At 40.3% G+C, this 25,752-nt stretch overlaps 1 protein-coding gene across 1 annotated transcript; it reads left to right on the top strand.

Annotated features, from left to right (window-relative positions):
* Window positions 1–1,536: 1,536 nt before the first annotated feature.
* LOC128296843 (mucin-5AC-like) lies at window positions 1,537–25,752 on the top strand. Its single transcript, XM_053032344.1, has 10 exons — window positions 1,537–1,668; window positions 15,061–16,890; window positions 17,092–17,184; window positions 19,205–21,865; window positions 22,472–22,642; window positions 22,713–23,429; window positions 23,506–23,745; window positions 23,808–24,764; window positions 24,841–24,978; window positions 25,117–25,752. Exons 1-10 carry the CDS (start codon window positions 1,594–1,596, stop codon window positions 25,210–25,212), a joined length of 6,978 nt encoding a protein of 2,325 aa, XP_052888304.1. The 5' UTR covers window positions 1,537–1,593; the 3' UTR covers window positions 25,213–25,752.

Genomic DNA, 25,752 nt, shown 5'->3' with positions numbered 1-25,752 from the left:
GAAATCGTACAGAAAAGGTTATTTAGATAAAACGTCTTCTTGAACGATGATATCGCTTGATTGTCGCCAAGCGGTGAAAGCTTGCATCCAAAATTTGAATACGTAGGAAAGACTGTTGCGCAGGAGTGTTAGCAAAAAAAAAAAGAAAACTAGCTCACCAAATCGTTGGCAAAAATTGGCATCTTTTATTTGATGGTAACTAAAAACTGAAGGCGTATGCTAATAATGTTACGCTATGGTTAAAGAGATTACGAAATGTTCAGCTAACACGTTTTGACTCATGTTACCAAGCGCCTATATTTATAAATAAGATCGAGTTTGTTCCAATAATTTCAACAGTTGAAGATTTGTCGTGTGCTTCTATCTCACATTATTACTGCTGACCATCTAATCCATAGATTGTATGCTTAAAAGTCGTAATAATAATACAACAAGCGAGTGGGTTACACATTCAACACTTTAGTAAAACCATTTTAGGGCTAGTCGTAGTGTTGTATACTGAATAAATGGATTAGCATATGCATCAAACGCACTTGCAGTCGATAGTAGCAGAGTCAGAAAAGGCAGAAATCACTCACAAACAGAGCGCAGCATCGGATTATGTTTCGTTTGGATGGAAATGTATTTTATATAAAATCAATTGATATGAATTACGTAATTTAAAAATCTTTTCGTTAATAAAACCGCCTGGTCGTTTTGGGTAAACAAAATACATTGATAATTCCTTTCGTGTATGATGGTATACCGACCTACTTCAGTAAACATTTTTAGTGATACAATATTTATAAATAATATTAGCGAAAAACAATACTTTTGACCAATGCACATATTTGAATGTGTTACGCATCACGCTAGTTGGTTATTTTTGAAATATTGTATTTCAAGCCATGCCGTAGGCATGCGCTATCAGTGAATTTTAATTATAGATAGCGGTTATGTTATTATTTTACAAATTCGAAAAAAGGTATCCATTTTTAGGACAATATGCTTAAAATTTGATTTTTCTTTAGACAAATGTATCGAAGGATGAATAAAAAAACACTGCGAAATGTGTGTGGTTGATGTACTTATTTCGAAACAAAACTTACCGTTAGCATCAGCTTTAATGCATGCTTACGTTCGTTGTACAAAAATAATGAACTCCATTAAAAATGAACCATGACAAATTGGAAATTAGATGGCCCGTGCATTGTACGCAACTTTAACGGCGCTGATGGGTTTTGAATTTTTGGATAGCGGCATAGTCTTTGCCGAAGGACATAAATGATCCCTACAAAAGGTTACTGGTAGCATGGTCAAGGTCGAAGTTAATGAGTCGGGAGTATAACACCTAATTAATGTAAGATATTTGAAAAAACTGTCCTTAATGTATCATACTACGCGAAGTAGAGTGAAAGTAAATTTAGCTGCATGGTTTTAATAATAATAATTGCCAAATAAATGCACACGACTTGTTACACCATCCAGGCAATAAAGACGAAAAAGTTCTAACTTAACATGAATGTTTCCATTTTTTGTAGGTTGATAACAGTGCCTGAGTCCAGAAACCAGCTAAACGGCCATTAGAGGGGCTGTTTGGAAATTATCGATGCGATGAAGTGGAACAACCGTAAAATAACGACATTTTTGTCGTTATTTGTCATCACTAGTTTATGGACGTTAAGCGAGGTAAGACGTAATAAGATAAACACAATTTCCTTCTTTAAGCTTGAATGATATTCGCAGCGTATGTTGGGTAGTATTGGTTTTATGATGTTTTATTTCATGTAATGGTATTTCCTAATTTTGAACATGTTCGTGAAATTCTGAGATTACTGTTCTAATCTCCAATGGTACTATGGAGATGAAGATGCCGCTGTAAAAGTTTATAATGATGATAATGGTGGAAATTTCATATCATTCCCAAACATGTATTATGTAGCATTGTTTTTCCGTTAATGCGTCGATTTAGATGTCACACATTTTGTTTTCAGAACAGTACGTAGAAAAATGCTGTGTTCTTGAAACCGAAAGTTTTCAGTTTGCTCTTTGCGCTCTTTTCATATTTTGGATAAAAACTCAGAAAATCTTTTTTTTAGCTTCCGGCGTACGATAAATGCATGCTCCATAAAACATTGTAACCTTTACACGTGAGCTAATTCTGTGGTATCATTCATTATTTTTGGCCAAGATTCGGAATAAAAAATGTAAAATATCAATGACGCAGAATGACGAATAGCTCAATTCTAAAAAAGTAAAATGCATATTCAATGGCGTATATTATATAGCAGATGCATTATAGCAGAGTATATTGTTTATTTAAATAGGAATTCTTAATTGTAAAGAATTAATTATCTACCTAGTTTAAAAGGTTGTTAAAGGTTCTAGTTTTGCACTTGTTGTACACTATAGTACTAACTTTGTGGTTGAATTTCGGTCTTCATGGTGTTTACTCCTTTCATTTCGATCAGTTTGATTGATTTAGGCTTTGTTGTACTCGTAAAAGTTTGCCCACCGACAAGAAACATGAAATTTATTCAACTTCACCAAAGAGAAACCGCAAAGGCCAAATTTCCCCCATGGTTCGTGTTGTTTGTGAAACGAATCGGAGAATCCAAAATGAACTTATATAAATTACATCAAGCTGTAGGCCACCTGTAATGTCCGATTTTGTGTGCTACCATTCATGCGGAAAAATCTCCGAAAAATGGTCACAGTGTAATGGAACGACTTTCTCGCAAGTTTCATTCAAATCATATAATGATATAAGCGTGGTGTCGGAATTAAGCTTTCCTAATGCGACGTTTTTACGGAACGAGTAATACTAAACTTTGTTCGCGACTTTGTGGCTCCTCCCGGGGTGGCAAGGAGATAGTGGATGGAGGGAAGGAGGAGCGCCCCGCGCATTTATGTCGCATTGTTGTTTTCCGCCTCATTCAAATCTGCTAACCATTAAGATTGGTACGGTATTTCTGCTTGGTGTCGGGAACAAAGTTTTACAAAGTGGCAACTTGGTAAAATTGGATTATCCCTCTCTGACCCTAGGCAAACTTCGTATAATTTACTCCATCGGGAAGAATGCGGTTTCTTCCTTAACTCGTGTACGCAAAGATGAACATCTCGCTTCTATTTGCTACACAGGAATCGATAGTGAAATTGTTTTACTTGCCCTTAATAATGGAGATTATGTGAACGGGATCAATGAGGGAAGTAAACAACGACAACAACTTCAAAACTGTAACTATTTAGCAAACTATGTGTTTGGATACGTCAGAATGTGTTAGAATGTGTTGTATTCCTTTGGGATGCAAATGTGTTAAATATTCGATACACATTGGATTGTCAAGATTTCTGCTACTGTTTTCCGATTGTTGTAGTGGTTTATCAGCTTTTTAGTTATTTTGCAATGCGATCTAATTTTAATTTCTGTTTAAAAAAAATGTAGAGACAAGGTCCTGGTCCTATCAAACCGTGGATATGTGAAAATAACCGTCATTATGTGACAATCCATTTGAAGAATATGTTAAAATATATTATTGTAATATGTCTTTAGATTTTTTCGTTTAAATGTACTACTTCTGAACGAGGCACTGTGTTTCAATTTTGTACACCCATTCAATATGCACCAATTCCTCAGTATTTGAACGAAATCAATTTGCATTACATCTTTATACTTCCTTGGCCATAAGTCTATTTTCTGCATTGTAGAAAATACATACAGATTTACTTTGTACGTTGTGGTCTGTTTTGGGAGAGGTGAAAAATAACATAAAAATGATAAATTATTGCGGATGCGGTTATTTGAAACCGCAACCACCGATTAGGGCAAACACTTGCTTAAGGTAAAAATCCCTTGCCATTTGATGCTGCCTACAGGTACGATCTGTGTTGTCATTGGGAAATCACGTTTTGTTCCAGTTACTAACTTGTTGGTAAGACAGGGGTTTAGTCAAATCGTCTTACTACATTGTAATCTACGCAATGCATTGTGCCAAGGAATCAATTTGCCTGCATTGGCAGTTTATGTAAGCCGAATCTGTGGCCAGTGCAGTACCAGACGTAGGGAAAGGTAAAAAAATGGAGAAATGGGCGCTGTTTCATAAGTATGTGTGTCGTGTCTGCACGGATGCAGACCCCGCATCCTTCAGGAAGCTGGTACGTAATGAAACGAAACGGGAAGTATTTTTCTTACCGCAGCACTGGTACCGCCATAAGGTGCCAGGAAAATGGATACGGTCATCTACCGTGAGCGAAAGTAAAAGCGCTTGGTAATATGTGTAAAAGGGGAAGAAGGGGGAAAGATGGAAAAGTGTTATGAAAAGGGAAAGAAAGTGACTGGTACAAGCAGGGCACGATGTTGTGCAATAATTGTTTGGCGTACCTGGTTTTATTGCGTGCGATCCTTAGCGGTGCAATGCATAATTGGTTTAAGTAAGTCTAGGCTGCGCAGCATAATTTTTCGCTAAGCTGGATTGGCGCCATCAGGTGGATTTGAAATTGAAAAAAGTGTGCTAATATTGAACAGTTTGTATATAACAAAATGAGAAATGTAATGGTGTAGTGGTGTATCATATAAACATGTGATATCGTGGAATTGGTTTGATGAAACCCATAACATATTCTTATGACTCTTGTTACTGCAATCTGATAATTGAAGGGTGATTACGATTGAACGATAGCGATAGTCATCAATCACATGAACATTTATAATCACCTCTAGGAGTTCATTGACGCGTGTGGTATTTTGCACAGCACGGCAAAGCTTTAAGCATTACCGATCGATCAACTTTTCATCGTAAATAAATAAAACATCAGCGCCACGACTTGAGATGCGAACGAAAATCGAAAAACTTAAGAGGCCCGTCGAGCTACATGATAATCAGTCATGCTACAAGCAAGAGATCCAAAAACATTAGTGAGGTTAACGGAAGCGTAACAAGAAAATGGTGAGATGTTTTCATAATTTTAGAAGTCATATGGGCGGGCACACCATTGATTCTACTCTGGCCGTGCATCCGGGAAGCCTAATTGTTACGCAAATCGACGGTGCTAACGTTAATGGTGACGGTGTAAATTATGCCATTAAACACCAACATAATCACCACTCGTCGTGTCCCCTATCGCGTGCCCAAGTACCTAGGCGATAGATCGAACGAGTTTAAACAATTGAATTAAGGGAGTTGGTTGTTCTGTATCGTCTTATTGCACCCAGTGCACATGGGTGCTAGCGGAATATTGTACACTAGGCAGTCTTTTATGTGCATTTCTTATAGTGTCTACCAAGGGAGTAGTCGCGTTACCTTCCACCTGCTAGAGGCTAGATTTAATTGGAATCGAACGAATAGCATTCCTTTAAATCGATCGTCTGGAATTTTCTCTCGAGGCAGCCGTATGATTATTTCACTTTTGTGTGTCATTGTTCAAACCGATCGGCATAACAGCTGAATGTGTTTTCATCCATGCCATCGTCATCGCGCTTTAATCAATGAGTGTATGTTTCGTGCTCGGCACCAAATGACACTTGAACGGACTACGGCTTGATGCCGACGCACCATACACCGTACCTTAACGCTGAGATGTATGTACACTACGCAACAGCCTTGGCTTTTGTACCTTTTGTGAAGTAGCCTAGATAAGCGCGGTGATTTTGCTTGGAAATGGGTACATCAGGCAATTAGTCAGCGAGAGATAAATTGTCTCTGCTTTGACAATACGTTTGGAGATAGGAAAATGTGATAGGAAAGCTTTTGTTATGCATGATGAATGTTACTTTTAGTATGTACAGATACGTTATGAATATGTTGTGCCGGTATGATCTTCAAGCTAAATTTGTTGGAGTTTAGTTGTATCAACAAGAGCTGAACTCAGAAGTATGTGAATGAAAAACCTAGCGCAGGTTTTGAAAACGCGATACACCTACAAACGATTATACAATTTCAAACATGTACAATAATGTAATATTGGGGTATTAAATGTAATATTTAATAACTGTTCTTTAATCATAGAAAATTTATGGAAACTGCTGAAAATCAATGTCATGAAAGGTGATTAGCAGCAGTAGCTCGGCTAAGGAAAAACGAGCAAATTAACAACGGTTTTCGTAACAGGATGCTCATTAATTTATTTTGACAAATTATAAGCAACGAGCGATAATTGATTGCATCAAAGGAAAAGAATGAGTAACGTTCTTCCGTGAAATATTTGCTTAGGATGTGGGTGGGAATAGCGGTGCATTAGATAGGAAGGAATTTTGACTAAAGATAAAGTAAAAGCGATCTGATACAGTGTTTCGGGTTTGTATTGATTGATTCTTTACTGCGGATGAATAAGTACGCAATGGCTGTTCTCCCCGTGGTAGTATCATATTGTTAATAAATCAGTGTAATCGGGGATTGTGGCTTTATGAAACTTGATAGAACGTGTTGAACTTGTTGATTTATTTTTAGTACATCTGCGAAAATATCACTGTAGTTATATATAATTTTTCGTTAAAACAAGGCCATTGACTTTACCACATAGCCGGATAGTCAATGCGTGGTGCAGGAAAACGGTCTGGGTGGGATTTAGTGTCGGTGCTTTCGTTTGGGATCGACGCCGCTATAAAATAAAGTACCGAGATGCCCAATTCTCATTTTTTGTTGATAAAAAAGTAGTAGTAGTAGAATTTGGAATCGCGAAACACAAACCAATAGCCAATAACTATACGATCTGGCACAGTTTCACCTAGTTTAACATACTTCTTACTGTCTGTTAGGTCACTGAATCCAAAGGGGCTGTTTCGTATTCGTTTTCGTTCGAGTTTTAAATTTGTTTTTCGGAAAAGAATCACTTTAATATATTTTCAAGTGGATTGTTACTGTAAATGCAATCTTAGGATCTTGGGCCTCCGGGTTCGGTGCCGTGGGTGTCGTGCAAAGATTGACTATCCGGGTAAGCATGACTGATCTCATGGTCGTTAAGCAAAGAAAAAGAAAGTCTTTTAAATGTATGTTTAAGGGTTAATAATTACTTACTATTAATTTGGTTTTTTAAACATGTTACAGTTTGTGTATCTGTGGGGTTCTTATTGATTTTGTGTTGCACCGAGAAGCTCCTTCTTGCGCAAATAAATACTATTCAAAATCTCCCCTCTTTACCTTATGAATTCAGCAGAATGATGTATTATAAGTATTAACAAGAAAAAATAATCACATGCTTCCACTGACATTCAGCACATATTAAAACTCAATAATGCTAGCCTGTTTCAGGCTTCATACTTAACTATGTTCGGCACAGAGATGGGTGAACACATTCGAATGCAAAAGTGAAAGGATTGGATGAGTGGTCAAGCTGCGACCACTCTGCGAATGCTGTGAACAAAGTTGTATAGCAGGTAAATCTCTTGACGGCACTCGCTGTGACCAGAGCTCGTTAATCAAGGTATCATGATATCCCTACCGAAAGTGCCAGCTACTTCAGTTTAAGAAATGCGATCTTGTTTCGAACAATCGATTGCATTGACTCTATTTCTGGAAGCAAACGCGTGTCAGCATTTCATATTAGCTGACACTACTTGTCTAAAGTGTTCCCCTTATGTTGATATGCTCTATAATGCCTTCTAGTACGTCCTAATGATGAAACAAAAATGTGCCAAAACGACGTACCATGATGTCTTACTTGAAAAACGGAAAGAAATGTGCAGCATCCATGCCAAGAAACAAGTTATCGAATATTTCACTAAAATAACAGACTCAAATTGGAACGTGCACTATTATGCAAATTGCTTCCTGTTTGCTTCATCGACATAAAGCTGCGGTTTCCATACATCCTTGAAATTCTGCACACGTCGAAGATCTAGATCTAGATGATATTTACGTTCTGGAAGCTGCACTTTCATTTATCAGGTGCTGCTACGGACGTAAAAACCAGTTGGCAAGTAGAATGCCAAGGTCGTACAGGATTTCCTTATGTAAGGCAGCGTTCTTACCCGCGCAAAGTGTGAATATAGGTTTCAAAAATCTCATTTGATAGTAACACAATTTTAAAAAGTGTGGCGGTATGATTCATAATATCCTGTTGACATTTAAAAATGAGGTTGTGCGAAAATATCATCCAGATCAAAACTGGTTCCAACCCATTGCATTAACCTTAGGCAAAAGCTATTAATGACCGGCATTTTGTAAGATTGACATAAACAAAAAATACATAATGTTCAGCTTAGCATCGGGGTACAACGCTTCCGATGGTTGATTAAAGGTGTTTGTTAAATGCCGCTGTAGGGATTAAGATTGAAATTGGAAATAAATCATTGTTTAGCGTATGAAAGCCCAAGTAAAATGTAAGGAAGTAAGAGTATCTTGGATTGTGATATTTTTTGAATATTTATAATTCATTTGACTATACTTCTAAATTAATCAAATATAATTTATTCAATATCTTAACAACACCATCGTTGTAACACCATGAAATTGTAACAAACATCTTTAAGCTATTACGAAAAAACAAAAACATCGTTCTTGTCTGAGAGTTATTAACTGTTAGGTGATGAGACCATGCATAAAGGTAGTTCAGTTAGTTGATACTGTTGCAGGATTCCCTTTTTATGCTTTACAGACATTAAAGCATCCGTGTATCTAAATCTGCAACATCTCAACGTTAAAAATAAGTGAAATAAGTGGCGTAGTACGGATATTCTGAATTAGATTTTGGCGCGGCAATTTTTCATCCGATGGAGGATGACTTCAAATTTCATTGCAACCATAGCCATCAGCCCATCATGCCCGACTGGCAAAAAGGAACGTGGGAGAAGATGGCTTGCAATGAGGATTTATTTGTTAATTTATAATATGGGATAATCCGCTTTTCGACGCAGTCCTAATTGTGTGCCTTGGTTCAGAAAACAAGACAAAACACGGGTGCGTAACATTTACTCTCGATTGCTTTGTATTAGCAGAGCATGGTGGAGTATTTTTTATGCTTTCATTTCTTTCATTTATTCTTATCTAACACCAATTAAGATCCTGGCAGCAATGTATATATGTATATGTATTTGTGTACATATACATATTATTTATACATAACAAAACATCAGCACATTGTGCCATTAGTACATCAAGATATGGGCCACATTTCGTTATCACGTTTAAGAGAAGCACTGCTGTACTGCAAATGGAAGCTTGGCACGCTGTACTGGTTTTGCTAAAGCGTCGCCGTTCGACAGGAAAAAGTGCGAAAATTAATGGACGGAAATAAAACTAAATAAAAGTGGACCATGCCCTATAGCCACTCGCGGCTACAATCACCGGCGTCCTTCGCTGGTACCATGCAACTTTAGAAGGAAGCAACACACCAGCCCAGACCAGTCTTGCCCTCAATTAATGCAGCTGGTTGGTCAATACGTCGGCTGAGCTATTCGGATACTGGTACGACTTTTCCGACGGTTTTGTTTGTGTGTTTTTGTTTTATTTCTTCCTTTCTTCGTCCTTCTGCGTCTCTTAAGCCTTGTTTTATACCGCAGTGCTTCAGCTTATGTAACAGAGTTGAACTGATAAACTGGTTTATGTTGGACGGAATACCGCTAAATGGTCGTACATCAACGTCTGCGGGATTTGGGCAGGGATAGAGAGGGGGTGGCCGCAGTATAAAGCGTGTGTGTGTGTAATAAAAAATCATGCTGGGCCTCAGTTTCAGTGCGAAGGAAAAACGGTAGGGTCAACAAACCGGCAGAAACGAGAGCACAGTCACTGTGGGATGCTGTGTGGAAGGCCTGCGAAACGTCCTTCGAACTTCCACATAGGTAGCCCGGTATAACACCAGAATGCGAGAAAAAAGGCTTTGTAGCAACTTGGATTACATGCTGGAAAGTGCAAACAGCAGTTGCACTACCATATTGTGTGGACAAAAGTAGGTACGTTATTTTACTTTAACTACTTACTATTTACAACTTACCTCCTTCGGGTTACGCAGCTTTATTGAAAACTATGGGAATACGTTTCAGGTTTATTTGATAAATTTAATGTGAACCTTTTGAACTTATTTATGTATCACACTTTAGCCGTTTTTTTTAAAATACAAATATAAAAGCTCACTAAATATTTGTGTATACTGTACTATACAAACCCTAAAGGTGAGTGTTTGTGCGGTTTTCTTGTGCGGAAACTGTTGCACTTAAGGATTCGCACTTGTTTGTCGCAGTAGATATTGCATTCGAATGTGCCAGAAGGAGTTCAGGAGGAAACTGTCAGTAATAATAAACATGATCCGGCTTAGCGAACGCGTAGCCGCAATGTTCCGGCTTTTGTTTGGTACGTTCTGGCGCCATTGCAGTTATAATTCTCTAAAGAGATTTCGGATGCATACACCATGGTGAGGTTTTTTGTCGCATTGTTTACGGTGTGTGTGAGGGTTTTTGTTGTTGTGGCCTGATGTTGAGTTTCGGTTGGCTGGGTTTTCAAAGCCTGTGTCCAAAAACACGCAAAATGACACTGTTTCTCCGTATACGACTCTTTCACGTGCGCACCCCGCAGCGTAAAAACATGGTGCACATGCACCAAGTGTACATATCAGTGTACGGTGTGATTTTGATGTTCTTTTTTATTTGTTACATTTTTTGCGTGAGCAAGTTGTTTATAATCGAGTATTGCAATCAGTCACTTTTTTCAACGAGTATTTTTGTCGGATTTTCACTTCCATCATCATCAGAAAATTTAATAGTTGCGGAACCAGTTTGGATCGGTTCGCGTGTCTGTGTGGCACTAGATTTGTCGATTGCTTCAGTACTTTCATTTTCAGCCAACGCCAGAGTTGTGCAGCTGGTAGTGCACCTATAGCGGTTGCATGAGGTAAAGGTGCATTAACTAGATCCGCACTGTGCACGGTCAATATGCGGTCAGACAGTCCTCGGACAGGAGTGACTTTTAACTTATCTTTATACATTTTTTACATTCACATTAAGGAGTATGCTGTTGCAAATTCGAGTACAAAAATTGCAACAAGATATCAATTTTGAGCAAATATAGAGCAAACAATTACTTCCAAGAAAATACAGGGCTAAATTTTAACGATTTTAAAATGATTTTAAACACATACTATAATCTGATGATACCCAACATTTATCTTGTTTTCTAATTTTACAAGTCACAAAGCAATAAAGCATCATTATCATTTCGTACACAATTATTCCAATCAGCAACACAAAACTTTCGCTTCCACACCGGCTTCCCCAGCCACACATTGGACTTCTCGGTTACCTCTTCTGTATGCAAACTCTTTACCGTTTAAAAGACAACATTAAATTAATTCGCTCAATAGGCAAAGCAAATAAAGCAGCAAGCAGTCTTGATTTCCGCTCTGGAACTTTTACTCTATTCCCGAAACTCAATGCTTTTAATGTATTCCGTTCGGTGGTACTTGTTAGACGAGCTTTTGTTAGGTTTGTAAAAGATATTTTCCTCCGCTGATGGCACCTAATGGTGCGCATATTCACACGCAGGTAGATATAGCGCGAAACCCAAACCCATGTTGCTCAAACAATTCGCTTTGTGATTTTTTTGGGCATTTACGCTGCGACGATTGATGGCCATGAAAAGATACCGGGACTTTCTTCTTTTATGCAATGCCCGCCAAAAAAGAAAACCCCACTACCACCACAAACACTGGCGCTCAAACTAATCGACTCTGACGATGTAATAGCAAGATTGTGTGTCGAAATGTTTTTGGCCAGTTGCGGCAGATTTGGGATGGTAGAAAATTTTGGAGTTTCACTGGTATCGGCTTTACTTTTCCGAACGTTTTCCTTACGTTTACACAATGCAGGCTGTGAAGAAATGCAATTAATCAAAGCTCGGCGGGGACCGAGACCTCTTAAAAGAAAGGGTCCCGTTGTAGAAATTCTGCAACAGTAGATATAATGACAAAGTGCTCGGAACATGGAAAATACAGAATGAAATATACTCTATTCCGCCATCACAATCTTCACCCACTGGAGATGGAAATATAAATCATCGCAAAACGTACAGTTGGGACATGGCATCCAAGTGTCAAGCGTTAAACGGAGCTTTTGCTAAGTTTGATATAGTTTTGTATAGTTGGTGGTGCGGACAAACTAAAAAAAATCTTTAAATGCAGCTCAATCATCAACGGAGAGCATGGTGTATGACTACAAACAGGTAAATCTCCATAACGTGTGAGGAAATCCAATGCACCTTGCATCGAAACGTCAGATTCTCTACCGTTCGATGTGCTTTAGGCGTATTATTATTAGTAAAGTATACCCTTTCGCCCCACTGGTCGCTCTATTAAAGCTGCGGAGATACACTGCCTAACGGGTTACGCGGTATTAATAGGGTGAAACTGTGACGAACAGGGAAAAATGGAGAATTAATGGTTACTGCATGCCGAAGGCACTGGCTTCCGCGTTAAGTGAGGTACCCTTTTTTCACTTTAATCTCTTTACAACGGCAATACAGTTACAGGCAGTGGGTCGTGTAAAACGGTAAAAATTTCGCAAAACATGCGAAATCATTGGAAAAGGTTCCAAAAATGGGAAATATAGTAGCATAACATTATGGGAACATTAAGTATGTGTAGCGCCATTGTGGCTGGTTAATGATACGTCCACAGGAAGTTTGCAATTTGTGTCGATAGGGTTCGTAAAATGCAATCCCAAGGGTGGATACGCGTGATAATACCGCGATAAAAATAGTATTGTGTGAGTACTGAAAATGAATGGAAATAAACCATTACAAATTGTAAATACATAAAAAATATGTTGAAAATATCTTACAATTCTTAACATCTTCCTGTAAAACGCCGTTGAAAAAGTTGAGCTAGATGCAATTCGTACCTTTGCAACTTTGTTTTATTTCATTAGGTTTGTTTGGCATACCGCTAGTATAACGATACGCAAATCTCAAGAATGCTACAACCATGCCATCAATATATTAATAATCGGTCCTTCCAATACCACAAACCAAGTAAGTAGTGGGATGGCGCTTTGAATGGGGTCTGGCTAATCCTTCATGTTTTATTTGTGCCTTTCAACATTAGATCATTCTTTTACCATTGGTTTGAGGCTATCCCTACATCTGCTCATAGTCCACTAATGAGTAGGAAGCTACAGATGTTTTCCTTTAGGGAAACCCATGTGTCGGTATGCTTCAGCTGGGTTCGTGGTATATATATATACATATATGTATAATGCGAAAGTACTGCAACATTTTCCTACGAAACTGACGATGAAATCAACCCAAGCATCGTGGAAATAACGTCGGTCACAATGGTACAGACATGGCAAATGCCGCAGGAGGAGATTATGCTTTCCAATTAGCATTTTCATACTTAGGACCATCAACCATCAAGAGAGATAGGATGACCATCGGGTATTACCAGTGCTAGTGCTAAATTCCGCTCACTTTGAAGGGCACTTGAAGAAAGACGAGCACTGGACGATGCGTCGGTGATTGTACTGCAGTACGGATTTTATACGAGGGATGACGATACTTGGTACAAAGCAATCTTTGTCTCATGTGTTGCGTCAAGCGGTTAGCGTTTGCGGGAAGGCAAGATTTGTTGAAAATTGTTGGTTTCAAGTGAAATTGAAATTAAACCATCGAAATCTGAAACCAACCGCAATTGTTTCATACACGTTTCATGTTTCGAATGTGCCTGTGTTAGTCTGGTAAGGGTAAAATAACTAATTTTTCCGGACAGGATAGATTTTTAGGAAACTAGGCAACTAATATTGCAGTAAATTTTTTAACACACCCTTTCAGAGCTCTATTCGAACCCTATTCAAGGACTGAGCTTGAATTAGCCATTTGTATCTCGGCTCTTTGAATTAGCTACGGTCCAGTAGCGGTGTCATGTAACATTGCTTAAGGCCCTTGCTTGGAGGTTTGCCGTGTTAAACTCTCACCTCATTCCCTCGCTATTGGTGTCTCTTTATGTTAAGCTTTCTTGTTAGTAGTTCCGCTAGTTACGCATCACAATCTGTAGACACAGTTTTTTTGGAGAAAGGTGAAAAGGCGTCTCCCGAGGTACAGATACAGAATTCGTGACAAGTTCTCGGGATAAATAACTGGTCCTATGGCGCATCGCGCGTTCTTGTAATAAACCCATACATGATCGAAATGGTGCTTGATTATTTGTTGCATTTTCTCTACATCAATAAGACTACGCATACAGAAAAGATATTAGTAGCAAGGGTGTGATCATATGTAAATGATTAAAAGAGTACATACAAGGCAAACATTATAAAAGCATTAAGGATTTTAAATGATCTGATATGTTAAAGTAGTCCACTAAACGTAGAAAAAGCTTTTCGTAGTAGCATTAAACTAAACACGCATTCATATCACAAAACGTACGGCTCAAATAAGTTTTTGCTTCGGTTAATCGCATTCCTAATCCTTCCGTAGGGCAATGAGCGCCTATCGTATGAAAGAAAGTGGTAATACTTACAACCCCTGTGAATACGACACGTGGTTAACATGTGCAGGTTTTGAGGTAAAAGTGCGGAAGACTGTAAGCCACTATTGGTAAGATAAATGCACAAGCAAGCGCAGTGAATGCACTCGGTTGTTGCATCGTTCGTTTGCATAGTTCGGTCATTCAATCGTACGTTTGTCCGCTGGCTCGTTTAGTCGTCCATTCGGTTATGTGCAGGTGCAGCGATGCAAAACGGTTGCAAAACGAGCAGCACGTGTCGATGTGCATGTGCGTCGAGGTAAGCATAAAAGCAATGTTGCCGACGGTACCAAACATACTTCCTGCTGCTTGATATCACTGTGAAATCTGAACATTTTTCATCGACCAACCGTAGGCACAGGGACCTGGGCCGGTACAATGAATGGAAACTTTCATTTTCAATGCCAACCTATGTGTGTAAGATAAAGCTGATAGATGTACAGTGAAGGGAAATGTTTCACTCGAAACCCAATATAACCGCACGAGTTAAAAATTAATGATCATTGATAATGAAACGTCATCGGCAAACAAACTAGAACCGGACAGATTCAATTCAAAATTCGCATTGTCTTGTTCTATCGTTAACGCGTTTATAAGTTTTATAAGTTTTGTTTTTCATTTTTATCTATTTGTTAGGCGTACCGGGGATCCATCAGATTTACATCTCGATCCCAACAAGTGGAGTTAGAAAATGCACAAGAACTATCATCAAATCCCGGTGACGAACCCGTAACAGTTTCAAACACACGTTTTGTTCGAAGGCGTTCAACATCAACAACTACTACCCCCCCAGTGGATTCATTTACAAAAGCGTATGGCTATGAAAAAAGACGTGATTTTAGAGATGGACAAACCGCATCTCGTACCAGCGTCGAGAGTGAAGATGTGCACGAAGCGAACAATCGTGCCACCGTTCCGAATCGACGGACGAAACAAAACAATGCTTCCTCGTTGCGAACGGAAATTATTGCACAGAACGCGTTTGAAAGACGTATTGATAACGATAAAGAACAAATTGTATCAAATGCGTTGGAGCCTGCAAAAAAGGAGAACCTTTCTTCGCAACGGCGCCGATCTAAGAGCAAAAATTTTGAGCAAGAACCTTTTACAACGATTGCAAGTGCCGGCGCTGAAGGCGAACGGGTAGCGAAAAGAGTCAGCACATTAACAACATTAAGCCCGAACCTTTCGAATGAAGTGAGAGACGAATTAAAAGGGTCGGCTCAACGTTTCATCTCAGGAAGAGGTACCAAAGGGTCGAACCTTGTTGCATCAAACAAACGAGAGGAGGGTTCGTCGGAGGAAAACTATCCAGAACCGTTTAAGAAGCTATTGAAAGCGCAGCTTAATGATGATAAATTGAAGACAGCGTACGTGAAAAATTTGGAAAGCACAACCAAGAAAAGTGTACATGCTATGCCCGAACGTAGGAAAATCCAATCTGCACCATCAACTACGGAAGCCGCTGTGACTGCTAACAAATCTAATCAAGCCGCTGCTCGACGTGTGCAACTACCGAAGGAGGCCGGCATAAAAGAAAACAAATTTCAGTATCGTACTGTAGTACCGCCGAAATCTAGGGAACAAACGCATAGAAGATCGCAGTTTTCAGAAACAAACAATACATCCTCCGAAACCATTCTACAAACATTGCGCACGACCAAGAAAAGCAACTCGTTGGAATCATCCTCGGAGCAGGTTCTGTCGGTACGACAGCTCAGTATTCGCACACGGCATAGTGAAAGAAATGAGCAAAATTCGAATGAAAGATTTAGCATTCCGGACAGGACATCGGTAGAAGTTGGGGATGAGAAGACGAGTAAGTCACATGTACGACCGACGATCGAAGCCAGGAAGCGAGTTACAAATCCAGTCGAACGTCAGCCTCGTGGCAAAGTGAAGGTGTTAAGTACGACTACACCAGGACCAACGACCACGGTGAAATTGATCACTCCAAGACCCGTTCGAACGTACACGAGAAAACAGAACACATTGAGCTATCTTACCTCAACTACCACCGAGGCGACGACGACGACTAGAAAACCTTTCTCACCTTCACCTAGGTCGGGTTCCTTGTCACAACGTAAGCCACAATTGGCGGTGGTCGAAAAGAATGCCTTAAGATTTAGTACCGAACGAAGTAATGCGGTTCCGCGATCAAACAGCAATAAGCAGCCAGCAGAAGAGCTAACAAATTATTTACCTAACTTGCGTGAAGCAAGTCAACTATCAGTAGACGATATTGAAGAGGGACCTCAACAAATCTCACTTCTATACACAAATCCGGTGGAATATCTGAGAAGACGACAGAACTTAACTAAAACGATGAATAATTATAGTACCACAACTATTCCTTCGACAAGATCAAGTGAAAGCTACACAAAGGCACCGGTAAAGCACTTTGCAAGGAAAACTTCACTCACTGCAAGACCAACAGTTTCCAGCAAAAACAGCTCCAATACTGTGGTAAGTAAGCCTACAGATCAGTATTTATCTTGATAGTTCGATGTGAAAATTATGAATGTACACATGTGCTTAACAAGTTATGTTGTGATTGTCTGCAATGTGGTATTTAATGTGGATAATTAGTTTTTTTTATTAATGTAACTAGCGATAACAATGTTAATGATAATTTGTATTACAAAAATCTTTCCGACATCGTTACAGTTTAAACGGCCTCCATCTTTTTCTTCCATTCGGTCAAACAAAAAACCTGCCGTATACACACCAACTATTCCAACGTTTACGACGCTATCAACGGTACGTATGGATAGTAAAGGATAGCTAAACCTCTCCTAAATTATAACTACATCAATGAAACTATTCCAAACCAAACCAACTAATCAAGTCTAACGACAGTTACACCCGGTAGAGTACAATAGACATTATAAAAATGTATCTGCACACGGTATAGTTGGCACGTAACGTTGGTTACAATAAGAAGTAAGCTTCGTAAAATGCTAGGCTGAATTGAAAACTAAACGATTTGCTTTACTGACTGAGGTGATATGATTAAAAGCTGCATAGAAAATGTATGCAAAATTATACATTATACTAATATGTATACATCACTTTTATGCATCATCTGTTGGTTGAATTTTCTATTCCTCTTCTGTCGTGTTTCGCTGGTAAAGGTAACAGGATTTGGAATCACGACCTACAACCCATCTCATCAAACGGTGGTGAATTGCATGCGGTTAACCATCTTTTAGATGTTTCATTATTCACTGGCTTACCATCTGTTGGAGACTGTACGATTACGAAGGTGGATAATAAAGGGGACAACAACGCTTCTAGCACTGGATATGGAAAATCGGTGCAGTATGCTATAGGAATGCACAGAGTAGAGCACAAGCAGAAAATGCGCACAGAACGACCTTGGTAGCTAAACCTTTTTTTTAGACAATTTCGGAAAAACATTCAATGCGATATCCTGATTTGCCAATTTTTATAAACGTACAGCAACCATACTGCAAACAGTTGTCTACAAACGCTTAAAACTGATTTGCTGTAGGCCGTATACAAAAGTGCCTCAACATAATTTATGCAACAAACACAGCATAACGATGAAAATCATGTGCGTCACATACGGCAAACCACAGAAGTAAACGGTATTTCGCTATTAAAATGCTTCGGGTGTTGGTTTATTACCTAGATGCTAATGCCTATTTTTTCATGTTCAACAATTATCCCAAAACGGTACAATTAACCAGATTTTGCAAAGTTGTTTAACATTTCATTGTAATTTACACTTTTAATCTTTGCATCTACGCTGGAGTGTATGATGTATTTTATATATATATTTTGTAGAGCACAGTATGCAGAAAAATAAATAAATATTTGATTTGGATTAATTTAAAGTTTTTGTACGATGTACTTAGCACCTCAACGCTTACGATCCATTGCGTACCATGAAACACATGCTTGTTGGTCAAAGTGTAGCGTTTAATTTAATTTTGTTCTTCAAATTTTCTTCCAGCAGATTAATCCTTTAACGATCATCCAGATAACAGTGCGTAATTTTTGGTACAACTTGAAACACACTTTGTTGTACTACATTACGTCCGCATCAGCTTTACTACCATGAATTGAAATCTTATAATACATTAATCATTCCTTATGCTTCCATTATTGTTCATCTGCAATGGTTTAATCATTCTAAGTCGTTAATTGCTACTAACCCCTAATTGAACGATAGATAAGATTTTAGTGGGGTTTTCTCTGTTCGCATATGTATACATCCGTAAATAGAGGTGGAATGGGTAAAAAAACATTTTAATAAACATAAAAACAATTGATCACAATGGAAGCGATTAAAAGTAATAATTCGAGAAAGTGAAAATAACAACTTAAATAATGCATTGCAGGTAAGAGTACACCGAACAGCAACAGCGAACGTTGTCCTAAATGTATGATTGTTATTCGTTCCAAAGCTATTTTGTTTTTTTGCTTTTTGATTACATATAGCCGAAAATCTAACATGTTAGACCGATTGAAAGGAACAATTAGTTCGGCAGCATTGTAACTTTGCAATAAAGATTTACACAAACTATCCTTTCCTTTGTCAAAGAACACAATTTAAATTTACACTTTGAGCTAAGTTACGTCTGTGCAACTCTGCGTCACTTATGTCGGATGTATCTATGTAACACTACTTTTGGTTACGGGACAATAGCACATATATCTTTTTTTCCTTGCTTTTCCCTCATTTGTTAAAATATGATAGATAATAATAGATTCCATAACATTCACAACTAAAACTGTAATCCCTCAATTACAGGTAAAGGTTATCCCCGATGGTCAAATTATACAAAAGCCCGCTAACTTCAGCACAAAACTGCCAAGCCGCATCGCTAGCCTATCTTCCCACTCCACCACCGCTGCACTAGCTAACGAAATCGATATCTACGACGATGATCATAGAGCCACGATCAAATCTACTGATCAGTATGATAGGGGAGACACCGAAGATTACGTCGAAAACGAACTGCAGACGGAGGAAGCCCAACTAAAGGTGTTATCAAATCAACAGGATCTTAACGTGGCAATCGCTAGCGGAGAGAAAAGATCAGGAGGCAGCGAAAAAGAGATCGCCCCAGTTTCGTCTGGCTTAACCCAGAGCCATATCGACATTGACACACCGAATCATCGGGTCCAGGACGTGCCGTCCGCCGTGACTGTGTCAATATTCAGCGCACTGTCCGAGATCCTTTCGCAACCTACCGAAAGTTTACAATTTTTGTCCTCCAGCACTGATGCACCAACCTCTACGTCTGCATCTTCAACAAGCACCACTTCAACTTCTACCACCACCACAACCACCACTACCACCACTACCACTACCACCACTACTACCACTACGACTGTACCACCGCCTCCTCAATCACCAGAACCGTCTTTATTTTCTAGCAAATCCAACGACAAGGTACTGGAAATGGTGGGCAACAGTTTTGCCTTTGCTTCCAACGTACTGCCTGTAAGCGCGGGCGAGACGTTTGTACATACTGCTAGCTATCAGGAATCTACCGATAACCCGAATGTAAATAAAACCGATCTAACCATTGCAAGCACACGGATCACGGAGGGGAATGTGACGATTAGGCAATACTCGTTAGCAAGTTCTGGAGAGACTACATCGACACAAGCAACGTCATTGGCGACACAACTATACGAGCAGGAAGAAACGAACGGCCATAACTGCGACCGCTGTGCAGAAAATGATATCGAAAATAGAATTCTCACGGATATATTGCCGTTTGTTCAGGACGGTTTGATTGGTAGTACGACTAGTGATTCGTTTCTTCCTACCGTTCCTGCTGTACCTCCCAGATCTTCGCTCGATGCCCGTGTCCTTCAGGATACCGCTGATGCTGATGTTGTTCCTTTGTCCATTACACAGAAACCGCTAATGCCCGCAGCAGAAACGGAAACGATGGAAACGGAAACTGCGACACCGACATCGACTACTACACTGCCTACTACTACTATTCGTGTGACTGAAGAACGGGACCTCACCGAAATGACTACCACTATCCCAACCTCTAGGGCCACATCAACGAGCATGCTCCCTAGTACCGCTACTACCATCAATGCTGTAGACCACGTTGAATCCGTGTTTATTGTAACAGCTTCAAATAACGATGCCTTACTAATAGAGAGTGCTTCTTCGACGGCGCATCCATTTTCGTCACAAATCGCTTTAGAACACCTCACAACTCCTCATTACAAACAGTTATATCAAGCACATACCCCGACTGTCTATCCCAAGGAAAACATTTCTGGTCTTGAACAATCAACTTCAACAATGCCACCCTTTATTACCCAGTTAACGGATTTTAGCGACTTTACGGACACTAGCACTACTTTAGCAAGTGTCAAAATTGAAACGGAATCGTCAGATGCAAACGTACTCCCTGCTTCGACTACCTTTGCTTACACTAACCATAATCCCACATCCGGCAACAGCAGCAATGCTCAAGTAGATCCACGGCAACTGTCAGCGACTAGTCCACCCGACCAGGCCACTGAAATGCCTGCTAAGATTATGAACAGTACACCATTCATCATTACTCCCATCACTCCAATTGCTTCCTCCATTGGTTCGCAACAGACGAGCTCCACCGCATACGTTACGTCACCACCAATGACCGTAAGTAAGACACTTCACTCTTTCCCATCTGTTTCCGATGTCACTCGCCCATCTCCTTCCGATCTGCTGGCTCGGCTCGGTTTTGCCAAATCTCTCGAAACTACCACCGACGAGTACCGACCGAGATTTAAAATGCGCATACCAGTCTTGCCAATTGGTTTCCATGATCCTGCCCCGGTCTCGAGGGTGGACTCTTCTTTCAATCGATCTTCGCTTTCGTTTACGACTATGACACTATCGAGCACAACTGATACTGTCAAGGCTGAAACGATTGGTTCCACTGTTCCCGTGACCTTCACTACTGCGATCCCTGCGGTGAGCACAACTCATCCGGTCGGTCAGCGATCCCGCGGGATTGTCGTGTACGGCATACTGCCGAACAATACCGTCGTTCGGCGGGTGATTGGTGGAGAAGATGAGAATGTTCATACAACGACAGAAAATGTGCGGATCGTGTATGGGATATTTCCGAACGGTACGGTGGTGAAACGCTATCCGAACGGTACGATTGTGCCCGAGGTCAAGCGCCATAGTCCCGTGGAAGTTACCAACATAGACCCGCGTGAGCTACGCAACCCGAACAGTGTCATCTATCGCACATCAGAAATTCCACCACTGTTACAGTCGTTGGGTCTCGCTCCACCAGCTAATAGCACCGCAGCCTCCACTAGCACTACTATAATCACCAAGCCAACTGTCAGCACGGCACCCACTACGAAGAGTCCTGTTGTCTATAGTACTACTGCTCTACCTTCTAGTATCACTTTTTCTACCACAATGAACCAAGCCACGGTACTTGAATACTCATTCTGAAGCTCCTTTCCTTGTATAATGGTCTGCTAGAAATGCGTTGATCTTTCTTAAATTCTGCTACTAGCTAGTCTAAACACAAAACATCCCAGTCGCATCTAACAGTAGTATATACAATCGTCGTATCTTTGAGCTATCTTTCTCGGAGTGTTTTTGTTGTTGTTGGTGTAGTCTTGGCGGATTGAAAGATTTTTTCCAGATCTTACGCATTATAAAAACAAAATTAGCACCAAAATTTACATCAAATGCAATACCGACTATCCTATGTTTGGAAATCATGCTCTTTCAATACATCATCACAATCACAGATAAGCCAAGGCTAATCTTTATGCATGAATTTGGTGGTTGCAACTGTTCTTAAGATTTACTGTTTTCTTCCCTCTATCGCGCTCCCTCTGTCGCTCACTTACCTTCCGCTATGAGTGATTTTTCTGCTTCTATGATTTTTTCGTTTTACTGCCGACCAACATTTGTAGATACGGAGCTTACTGAGTACTATCGCTTTTGCACGTTACTGTAGATGTGATCTGCTCTGAATTGCGAAACTAGGTGTTGATTTGCAATAATAATTTTTCGCTTTGCCAACAGGGTACGACAACTATTATTGAAATATTGCGCAAGTACAACGAAGCGAACCAGTTGGATGCAAAGGTGAAATCGGACAATGTCTTCAGTCTCGCTGGAGGTAAGGCAAAATCGACGAACAAAACGAATGGTATCGCTACTACCACGCCTGCTTCATCGATGGAAACTTCGAATGTAAGAAAAAGTAAATAATGTCAGAAATCATAACGCTACTAATTGGGCAACTATTTTTGGTTCATTGCAGATTGGCAGTGTTCATGAAGACGTCCGAGTCTCACGACCGAATTCTCCCGACTTAGTGTATCGATGGAAACCGATCGTAACCACGAGCACAGGTTCAAACGATAACGAATTTATTCCTACAACCAGTGAGCCAAAGATCACAACAGCATCAGCTACACCGAGTGTGTCCGAGAACACCGTACCAGATATGATGGGAGTTGGTAAAGGAAATTTTGGTTCGGTACGATTGGATTTGAATAGTGGCGAAGAACCATTTACCATTGGTACTAGTTCTCAGGAGCCAAACGAACAGTACGCAAGGAAGAAGAATGACGAAACAGGTGTTAAGAATGCAAACAATGTGTCGTCTACTATGGAGATTAACCTATTGTCAACATCAAGTGCACCTCCCGTCGATGACACTTCAATATCAACCACCGGGAGGGTAATTATCACGTCAATTGTTCAAAGTACAATGCCTTTTCAACGGTCCACAAACCCGGCGGATCCAACCACCACTAGACCAACCACACCACGGACAACAATTGTTAGCACAACTTCTAGCACTACAAGCAGGTTGGACACAACAAGCACAAAGGCGTCTCCATCTACCAGTACATTGGTGGTTCCTACGACAAGTAAAAGTACGTTACGCAAATCAACCTCCACCGTGTATCCTACTACTACACAGAGAACTCGTACAACAACGTTCTCTGATGCTGAAGATTTAGCTTTCTTGGTAAGAAATATGGTGTTGGGTGATTACCATTGGTGATCGAATCGATGTGGTCAAACAATATTCTTTCTTTCCCCAGCGTCAACTAGCGAGATTCCTGAACGGAGGACAGTCACCCAATAACAATGGACGAAAAACAACCAGAAAACCCACCACTACTTCTACTACTACTACCACTACCACTTCAAAACCTAGTACAACTACAAGGATGACTACGACTACCACTACCACCACTACTACTACACCCAGTCCAACAACGACGCCGAGTTTAAGCACGGTCATCATTGATAAGGATGATCCAGCCTTTCTAAACGATGTGGTACGTAACCAGTTTTTCTTTCATGTGAATCAGTAAGTTTAATCTGAGATTTTATTTTCTAGCGTAAATTACCCAACTTTGCAACACCAAATCCCCTCGTCGACACACCGCTGGCTAATAGAATACTTCAGCTAGCAATACAAAGAGATCCCAAGAGCATTGCACGATTACCCTTGAAAACTGGGAATGAGTTTCCATCGTACGAAAAGCCACGCACCGAGAGTCAGCCGAAAGAAATTTCAAAACCGACCACCCTGTCTCCGGAGGAAATAGAGAAAACGAAAAAGCAGCTGGATCGGGAGGTACAGCAGTACAACAATGATTTGAAACTTCTTTCGAATCTACTGGGAAGACCCATTACTGAGAAAGATATTCCGAGCCTTACCAAGCAGCTTGGAACAGGTGGCTCCGGACCATTGTTTGCCAATGCTGGGCTATCGGCGACGAGGACGACAACGACGACACCGACGACGACAACGAGCACTACGCGCAGACCGACCTCAACAGCAGACGGCGAACTCTTGAAACAGCTGCTTCTCACGCAGCAACAGCAACACAATAGCAGCCCAGCAGTTATTGAGAGACCAGAGTTTTACGGTAAGACTAATGAAGCAATTTTGGCAGCCGTGCTCAAGCAGCGTGGCATAGGACCGTCAAACACGAACGGAAATATTGAGGACATTTTGGCGCAAATATCGCCAAGCGTTCGGACGTCTACATTACTTCCGATAGTTATCACAACACCGCGACCCACGCCGAGACGCACTCGTCCCCCGCAACCACCGCCGTTACGATCGCAAAGCCCAATTCTGGACGGTTTGAGTTGGTTGTGGCGCGAATGGCAAGCAACAGCTCCACAACCACGCAATCGAGTCCCTGGCGCTGGAAGCAGTGCCACCAGTATTCGAACGGGAACGTTTGGGCTTAGTGGTGGTGGTGGTGGTGGTGGTGGCGGTGTTGGTGGCAGAACAGCTTCACTAACACAATCGTACGGGGATGAGGGTCTAGACCCGGATGCGGTAAGAAAATTTCCTTCCCTTTGGATCCTAAAAGCAATTGAATAGGCATATTGAAGTGAAACTTTTCTCATTGCAGAAACCAATCAACCCCAGCGTGACTGAAGAGCCAGCATCGTTGTTTAGCGGGTTTGGCATCAATCCCGGAGGACAACTGTTGAATGCAGCGATTGGTGTGACTCGTGCTGTATCACAGTTCCTAGGCGTAGCGCTACAGGTAGGCCGTGGCCAAGAATTTTTTCTTGTTCCACCCAAACAAAAAAGTTGCTCCTTTAAACAATGATCACAAATCGAAAACTTTCTACCACGATTCCTGGGTCGTTCTTTTTACGCTTCTACCATTCTTTTTACGCAGGGTGCAGCCAAATCGTTTACTTCCGCCTTTCGCCCACAACCATCCGCTAGCGAACCAGCGGACGACCTGAGCTACTACCGGTACAGTGGTAGATAATGATTTGGACGGTTTACAAAGAATTCTGTGCTTCAACACAACTTTCTAGACTACTGAGATCGATTCCGCGAATAGCGATGGCGTTTTAGCAGATTCTTGGCGCAGATCTCGTTGTACCGTTGCCGGTGTAAATAACTTTCGGGACGTTACGGAACGTAAAATTTAATTAGTAGCAGCAACTGAATGTAATCGTTTTTTTTTTGTAGCAATTCAATTAACATACGGTAACTGTAAGTTGAGTACCTCAATTATTTCAGGTTAGAAGAGTCAATAGTTTAAAGAACCTTGAATAATAATTGATAATGTTCGCAAGTCGGTAAACTGTCTATTAATAGTCTCGGGCAGGTGTAATGTGTAAAACATGCTTATAGCGAAGAGGAATGCAACTTTATGAGCTCATAATTAATAAGACTGTATCTTTTAAAAAATTAAAATACTTGTTCGCTGTGTTAGTTTTCTATTTATTTAAATTTCTCAGGAGAACGCGGTAAGGTTGTTTAATCGTGCGAAACGATTAAGGCTTTGATAGATATGTTTAAA

This window comes from Anopheles moucheti, chromosome 2 (genome assembly GCF_943734755.1).
Source record: "Anopheles moucheti chromosome 2, idAnoMoucSN_F20_07, whole genome shotgun sequence".
NCBI lineage: Eukaryota > Metazoa > Arthropoda > Insecta > Diptera > Culicidae > Anopheles > Anopheles moucheti.
Note: the sequence above shows the minus strand (reverse complement) of the source record. Positions and strands in the feature narration are given on the sequence as shown.